General features: G+C 41.6%; 1 protein-coding gene and 1 pseudogene across 1 annotated transcript in view; one reads left to right on the top strand and one right to left on the bottom strand.

Moving 5' to 3' along the window:
• Nucleotides 1–8,663, top strand: part of Clpx (caseinolytic mitochondrial matrix peptidase chaperone subunit) — a 47,657-nt gene that overhangs the window by 6,518 nt on the left and 32,476 nt on the right. Inside the window, exons 2-3 of the mRNA XM_008836312.2 lie at nucleotides 4,013–4,173; nucleotides 6,632–6,749. Coding sequence (XP_008834534.1) covers nucleotides 4,013–4,173; nucleotides 6,632–6,749 — 279 coding nt within the window. The remainder of the gene's footprint in view (nucleotides 1–4,012; nucleotides 4,174–6,631; nucleotides 6,750–8,663) is intronic.
• LOC103736782 lies at nucleotides 1,737–2,642 on the bottom strand (annotated as a pseudogene).

The raw sequence follows: 8,663 nt of genomic DNA, 5'->3' as shown, positions 1-8,663 counted from the left end.
TCCTGGAACTCACTATGTAGACCATGCTGGCCTTGAACTCACAGAGATCTGACTGCCTCTGCCTCCCCTATGCTGGGACTAAAGGCATGTACCACCATGTCTGGCCTATCTCAGGCCTTCTGTTTTTTTATATTTTTTTTTTATTTTTGATTTTTTTTAAAAAGATTAACCGGGCGTGGTGGCACACGCCTTTAATCCCAACACTTGGGAGGCAGAGGCAGGCAGATCTCTGTGAGTTCAAGGCCAGCCTGGTCTACATAGTGAGTTCCAGGACAGCTGGGACTACAGGGAGACCCTGTCTCAAAAAGACCAAATAAAAAATTTTTTTTAATTTTATTTTGTTTATTTTATTTTAATTTAATTTTATTTTATTTTATTTTTTATTTTATGTGTATGCATGTATTGCCTGCATGTACGTGAGTGCATCCATGTCATGAACTGCTGAGCCATCTCTCCAGCCCCTGATTTTTTTGTGTATGAATATTTTGCTTGAACGTATCTAAGTGCACTCATGTCATATAGTGCCTACAGATACAGAGGACAGAAGAGGGCATTAGATCCCCTGGAACTGGAGTTATAGATGGTTGATAGCCACCATGTAGGTGTTGGAATTTGAACTCCAGGCCTCTGCAAGAGCAGCTGGTGCTCTTAACCACTGAGCCATCTCTCCAGGCCCCTTCCACCCCCCGTGTTTATATATTTCCAGCTGTTCTCTAGCTTGTCACATAGCTAAGGATGACCCTGAATTTATGATTTTCTTACATCCGGCTGTGGATGTGCTGAGATTATAGGTGTGTGCCATCAATTCTGGTTTCATGCAGTGCTGGGGATCAAACCTAGGGCTTCATGTATGCTAGGCAAGGACTGCCAACTGATCTGCATCCTCAACTTCCTCTTATTTGTCAAAGTGTCATATAGTCTAGGCTATCCTGGAACTTCTGATACTCCTTTACTGGGGTTATAACCTATGCTATAATGCCAACTTGAAAGGCATAATTTTTAAACCACTTTTTTTATTTGGATACAATGTATTAGAAGACTGGTCTTGAATTCCTGAGCCTTGTGCTAGGATTATAGGTATTGTGACACCACAGCTGCCAAAATGTGTGGGGTTTTATTTTATTTTTTATTTTAAATTTTTTTTTCTTTTTGAGACAGGGTCTCCCTGTAGCCCCAGCTGGCCTGGAACTCATAAAGATCCACCTGCCTCTGCCTCCCAAGTGCTGGGATTAAAGACGTGTACCATCATGCCTGGCTTCATTGTTTTTTTTGTTTGTTTGTTTCTTTTTTAAATTTAATTTTATTTTGTGTACGCCTGTATTGCCTGCATATAGGTGAGTGTACCGTGTCATGCAATGCCGGTGGAGGACAGAAGAGGCTGTCAGATCCCCTGGGACTGGAGTTACAGACAGTTGTTAGTTGCCATGTGGGTGCTGGGATATGAACCCGGGTCTTCTGCAAGAACAGCCAGTGTTTTGTTTTGTTTTTTTTCTTTGTCTTGTTTTGTTTTGCTGTATAAAAAGGGATCCCAATTTAAAGTAGGGAAGAAAAGAGGATATACCCTTTAGTGTAGAGGAATAAGAAGGGTGGGGGAGGGGGTTGTCATTCAAGGCATAAAAATATTCTCAGTGAAAAGTTGAAGGGAGGCATGGCTTCAGGGAAGGCAGAGTTTGCTTTGGTGGTGGGATTCTCTCTACTCAAGTGTCCAGAATGGGGAAAGGCAGCCCCTGTACTGCTCACTCAGGATCAGCTTCTTCCTTGTGTAGGTAAGAGTGCTGCAGGGCTCAGAAGGCAGAGATTCGCTTATGTGGGTTAAAAGTCAGCATTTCCAACCGAAGCAGCTGTGCTCCAGACTCTTCTCTGGACCACTGACTGCACAGGCTGAGGCCCTCTGGGGGAAAAGTCTCCTCTGGGTAGAGATACATCTCGAGGCCAGTCATCTTCTGGAGGTAATCCGATCAGATCAAAGATTTTGCCCAGCTGGTCAGCTGAGTTGCCACAGAAGTGAGGCTTTCGACGAAACATCTCTGCAAAGATACAGCCAACATTTCACATGTCCACAGGTGTTGCATATGTAGATTGCAGAAGGACTTCAGGAGCGTGGTACCAGAGTATAACAACTACAGGTATAAGGGCCATCTGGTAGCTGTAGATTCTGGCCAGGCCAAAGTCAGCCAGCTTGACTGTTCCATTGCTTGTCACCAGAATGTTCTCTGGCTTCAGGTCTCAGTGAGCAATGCAATTTGCATAAAGGAAATCTAGGCCTCTTAGAAACTGGTGCATCAGATCCTCGATGATCTCAACTGGCAAGCCTGGTGGGGTGCTTTGTCCAAGTATGTCCTTAGGTCCTGGTCTATATGCTCAAACACTAGGGTCACTTTGATATCGTGGTCAGTTCGGGAAGTAGCATAGACATCCATCAGCCAGACAACATTGGGGTGCTCAAAGCCTCTAGCCTCCTCAGTAAGGCCACCTCACGAACTGTGCTGATGTGAAGGCCCCCTCCAGCTGCTCTTCCATTGGGGACTCTCACGCTCTTGAGGGCCACAGAGTGACCACTGTGGGGATCCACGGGCCTTGTACACCATCCCATAGGCTCCGACACCAATTTCAGCCACTGGCTTATATCAAGAGGTGGCCATTCTTGGATCAGGGGATACCCTTCTGCCGACCAAGAACTGGGGTGGCGGTCCGTTATCAGGACCTGGGAGCCAGTTCCTGCGGTGCCATATACCCGGGCTCGATCCCGGGCAGCTGGACTCTACTGGCCAGACCATAGACACAGGCCATAGGCTAGAGAGGCCCCCTCCACCCCCACCCTCACCATGTCCAGCCAGTGTTCTTAACCACTAAGCCATCTCTCCAGCCCCCATTGTTATGTTTTAAGACAAGGTCTCATGTATCTCAGGCTGGCCTTTAACTTGCTATGTAGCTGAGAATGACCTTGAAATGCTATGACCAGTTTTAGGTGTTGGAGATGGCTTTGTGCATGCTAGGTGTGAATTCTACCAACTAGATCTGCAGCCCCCAGTTTTAAAGATTTTATTTATTTATTTATTTATTTAATTTATTATTTTGAAGCAGGAACTTACTGTGTTACCATGACTAGCTTGGAAGTCATGTAGACCCAGTTGGCCTCAAACTCACAAAGATCCACCTGCCTCTGCCTCCAGAGTGCTGGGATTAAAGATGTATGCCACCACACCTGGCTTTCCTCCAATTTTTTGAGGCAGAGTCTCACCATTAACTATACATGACAAAATTTACTGTTTTAACCATTTATTTATTTAAGTTAAATACAAGTGAGACAAGGTCTCACTATGTAGACTAAGCTGGCCTGGAACTCATAGAGATCTGCCTGCTTTTACCTCCTAAGGGCTGGGATAAAGATGTGTACCATCACCCTTGGCTTGTCTTAACCTTTTAAAAATGTGTAGTTTTATGGTATTAAGCACATTTACAATGTTGTTCAACCATCACTATCCATTCCTCCTACCCTAACAACCACCATTCTGCTCAGTCTCTGATTTTCTAAGAACCTCATATAGGTGGAAAAGCACATAATTTTAAAAGAACACTTAAAGTGACACTACCCTAGGTAACCAAGGAGACAAACATTGCTCTCAGATTCTCCAGAATAGCAGTAGTATGTGAAAAACACAAATAAAGAACATGAAAAGCCTTTTTCACAAACCTACAGATAAAGGAAGTTTTAAACTTCTGTTATAGTTTTAAAAAGTCATGCATTGTTACGACCTTGGTGATCTTGCCTCACTTTTAATGGACAGATCCAGAAAAAATTTACTTAGCTGGACTCACTCAGAAGAGGCATGGCTTGTTCTTGGGAGACTTTGCCACTGATGGTGTCATTCTTTTTTCTCTTGGTGTGTATTACTGCTGTTAAAATTAACTTTTTTAAACCCCTTTGTGTTCAACTTTAATTTACAGGGATTGAAGTGTACTGATGTACACTAATGTACGTAAACTAATAGTTTTTTTTTCAATCCCCTAGGTATTTCTTGTGGTCGAATTCAGGTACCAGTTTTAGGAAGGTTGGGGACCTTTGACACTCAGATTCTGCGAAGAGCTCCTCTTAGAACCTTTTCTGAAACACGAGCATACTTTGCTTCAAAAGATGGGACAAATAAAGATGGTTCTGGAGATGGAAATAAGGTTATTTTTCTTTATTCATATCTACACATTTCCTGCCTTTAAAGATCTAAATATAATAGTATTAATATCCTCTTAGCATAAGTGTATGATGTAAGAAATACAAATTATATAAAATGATCTGAAGAGTTCTATTTGTTTTGTTGTCTTATGGAGACAGGGTCTCCCTGTAGCCCCAGCTGGCCTGGAACTTGCTATGTAGACCAGGTTGGCCTTGAACTCACAGACATCTGCCTGCCTCTGCCTCCCCAGTGTTGGAATCAAAGGGGTGTGCCATCATGCCCAGCCCCCCCCCCCTTTTTTTTTTTTAATGTTTTTTCAGGCAGAGTGTCACTATTAACTTAGGCTGTCCTGGAACTTGGTTTGTAACTCAGACAGGTTTGGGTGGGATCCTCCTACTTCAGCCTTCTGAGTGCTAGATGTAGGTATGGGTCCATCATGCCCAGTTTATTTTGTGCTTCATTTGTACTATGAAATACTTTGATAAACATTGTGCTTAGTTGTTGCAGGTTCTTCTCAGGCCAGCTGTGAAGACCCTCACCTGGATCGGGTCCCCTGCCGATTAGTGGGGGCAAGAGGCGCGGAGTCACGACACACAGACCCGCACTAGGAGAGGTGCTGTAGGCTTGTTTAATGCAGGAGGGGGCAGGCCTTATATTTCCCTTTTCTCCGCCCCCAAGTCCCTTTAGTCAGCGTATCGTTTTCTGATTGGTCTGAGCCACGCAGTCTGTCAGCAGTCACTGGCTCATGAGCAGGGTACAGAGGCATGGGCTCCTTTTGGTGGGCTCTTTGCGGACCAAGAAATGAAGTGAATTCTCCCTGAATCCCAGGGCTCTGGGTCCGCGCCATCTTTGGAGGCCTCCTGCTACACTTAGCACTAAGTAAAGTTTAGACATCCCAAAGTAGTAATAAAAATGTCAGTAAATAATCTATGTAGGTAGTAAGACTGATTAGGAATCCATCATTTCCTGCTTTCAAGTGCTGGAATTAAAGGCGTGCACTACCACGCCTGGCTTGTACTTTTAAATATTTTATTTATCATTTTTATTTTATGTATATGCGTGTATTGCCTTGTGTAGGTAAGTGCACCCGTGTCCTGCAATGCCCGCAGAGGACAGAAGAGGCTGTCGGATCCCCTGGAACTGGAGTTACTGACAGTTGTTAGCTGCCATGTGGGTGCTGAGATTAGAACCTGGGTCTTTTGCAAGAATAAATAACCAGTGTTCTTAACCACTGAGCCACATCTCCAGACCCATTGAACTATACTCTTATTAATTTTTTTTTGGGGGGGGTGTCTTTTTGAGACAGGGTCTCCCTGCAGCCCCAGCTGTCCTAGAACTCACTATGTAGACCAGGCTGGCGTTGAACTCACAGAGATCCACCTGCCTCTGCCTCCCAAGTGCTGGGACTACAGGTGTGCGCCACCAAGCCCCGCTTGAACTGTACTCTTAACTACAAGTAGTATGATTAGTGATTATACTGAGAAAGTGTTATCAATTTTTTTCAGTGTGTGAATTGGATCACAATGTGTAACTTTTTAAAAAAAATTTTTTTGGTCTTTTTGAGACAGGGTCTGTCTGTAGCCCCAGCTGTCCTGGAACTCACTATGTAGACCAGGCTGGCCTTGAACTCACAGAGATCCGCCTGCCTCTGCCTCTGGAGCGCTGGGATTAAAGGCGTGCGCCACCATGCCCAGCTTGAGCTAGTATTGTATACCAGATAAAATGCTAGTCATTTTCATTTCCATACTTAATCCTGGTAGAGACTCTGTAGTGACATTTAAAAGATGAAAAAAGCTACTTATATGAATATGAGGCTGGTGGCTCACATCTATAATCTCATTGCTCAGGAAGTTGAGGCAGGAGAAGTGCCAGGAGTTTGACGCCAACCTGGGCTACAGAGTGAGAGCCTCAAATAAACCAAAGAGGAATCTTAATAGTTGTCTGTCATGTTAACTCTTGATTAATTTCATCAAAAAGTAGTGCTTTGCATGGAGTAACTTTTTCTCCCTTATGCTTGAATCATTGAAAGAAAGCTATTTATTGTACATTTATTGGGTGTTTAAAAATGTCTTTAAGGCTGAGTGTGGTGGTGCACACCTTTAATCCCAGCGCTCGAGAAGCAGAGGCAGGTGGATCTCTGTAAGTTCAAGGCCAGCCTGGTCTACATAGTGAGTTCCAGGACAGCTGGGGCTACAGGGAGATCCTGTCTCAAAAAGACAAAAATCAAAAAAGGGTCTTCAGACAATGCATGAGTGTACTAGAACTGATCTGACTGTTGTGGTAAATGGATCTTTTGACACCGGTGGCAGTAGAGGTTTTGAGCTATACTCGTAATTCTATTCTAAAGATTGTAAACATTTTGAGATTAATTACAAACTGTTGTTTATAGTTAAGCTGGATATAAAATGGTGCCTGAAACTAATGGTTGACACTGTCTTTTTCTTCTTCCTAAACCTTAGAAATCAGTGAGTGAAGGAAACAGTAAGAAGTCAAGCTCTGGGAATTCTGGGAAAGGTGGAAACCAGTTGCGTTGTCCTAAATGTGGTGACTTGTGCACACATGTAGAGACCTTTGTGTGTAAGTATTCTAGTATAATTTTCCCCTACCTTTTCTACAAATCATTCAATGTATAGAAATATTTAAACTATATATACCAGAATTATTTTTGTCTTGAACTTAAGTGATTCTCTAAGTGTTCTAAAATACTAAAAGTCCCTAGGACTCGTATTACTCTGTATTCTAAGAGATAAAATTCTTGCTTCTTTAATTTGCTTTGATATAGTCATTTCAAATTTGGATTTTGTGAGTTTTCATGTGTGTAAACATTGGGTTTTAGGAGAATAAAGCTTAGAGTTGTTCCTACATTCTTCAAATCTCTATTGTGTTTTTCCTATGCTCAGGAGATCAGTCATTTATATATTAAGGTAATTCTTTCTCTATATATTGATGTATCAGAAAAGGTAATCTTTAATTTTAGGAGTATTTTATAATTGCTAATGATTCACATACTAAAAGAAGCAATCAGCTGTCCTACTTTGTTGGTAGTGTACTGAATTTCAAGTGCAAAGATGCTGTTGCAATTATTTTCTTCAGAGCATCAAGTCAAATAACTCATTGCCTACGTGATTTAGAGCTTATTATGACTCAAGGGTAAATTACATTGTACCACATTAGCTTTCCTATGTAGTCATTGTTAAAAACCTTTCTCCCTTCTTCCTTTTCTTCCTGTCCCCTCCCTTCCCCCTTCTTTTATTCCTCTCTTTCCCAATGTTTTGAGGCATAGGCCTTGAACTCTTACGATCTTCTCATCTCAGCCTTCTTAGTACTAGGATCATAGTCATGCCTCACCATACATTTTAACTCTAATATTGAGACTTTAGTTAGCTTCATATTTACTATTTGTATCAATTCATTATCATGTGAAAGAGTACTATATACATAGCATATTTTTACAGCTTTGGAAAGACTTAAAGTAGCTCCATTACACAGTTGGGATATAAGAGCTACTTCAAATGGTAAAAGAGAACAGTTAGTCTGAATGAACTTTAATTCAGATTGCAATATAAAATGAAAGTGGTAGAACTGAATGATAAAACTTTGTAGACAAATTTGATGTGATGTAATAAAATTCTAGAGTCTGAGAGTTGCTGTCACATATACTTTAATCAGGAAACTTGCATTTCTTTTTTCCTAAGAGTTCAACCTTTATAGATCTGAGGAATAATTAGAAACATTTTTTATTACATTTATTTATGTATGTGTATGTCAGAGGTCAGAGGACAACTTGAGGGAGTTAGTTCTTTCCTTCCACTTTTACATGGGTTCTGGGGAGGTCCTCAGACCTAGTGGCCTTAACCCTGACACTGAGGAATAATTTCTTATTTTATTTTATTTATTATTTTATGTGTATGAGTGTATTGCCTGCATGTATGTGAGTGTACCCGTGTTGTGCAATGCCACGAAGGTCAGAAGAGGGCTTTGGATTCCCCTGGAACTGGAGTTAAGGACTGTTTGTAGCCGCCATATGGGTGCTGGGAATTGAACCCTGATCCTCTGCAAAAACATTCAGTGCTCTTAATCGCTGAGTCATCTCTCCAGCCCTGAGGAATAATTTTTTAGAGTGGAAAATTAAAGTTACTAAATTTAATTAATGATAAGATATAATTTTATACTTTTCTGTCTTTTTATAATTTTTCTCATGACAAAGAACATCTTAGGTTTTTTTTTTTTTTTTTTCTGGTCTTTTTGAGACAGGGTCTCCCTGTAGCCCCAGCTGACCTAGAACTCACTATGTAGACCAGGCTGGCCTTGAACTCACAGAGATCCACCTGCCTCTGCCTCCCAAGTGCTGGGATTAAAGGTGTGTACTACCACACCTGGCTGAACATCCTAGTTTTATAAATGAAGAAGCTGATTCATTTAAACAAGCTTTGAGTAATGTATTTAAGGTCACATATTAATGAAGATTTGCTTTTTAGAAGTTTTGAAACC

The sequence above is a fragment of the Nannospalax galili genome, unplaced genomic scaffold (assembly GCF_000622305.1).
Source record: "Nannospalax galili isolate Female #2095 unplaced genomic scaffold, S.galili_v1.0 scaffold54, whole genome shotgun sequence".
Lineage (NCBI taxonomy): Eukaryota > Metazoa > Chordata > Mammalia > Rodentia > Spalacidae > Nannospalax > Nannospalax galili.
This window is presented reverse-complemented; position numbering and strand designations above follow the sequence as displayed.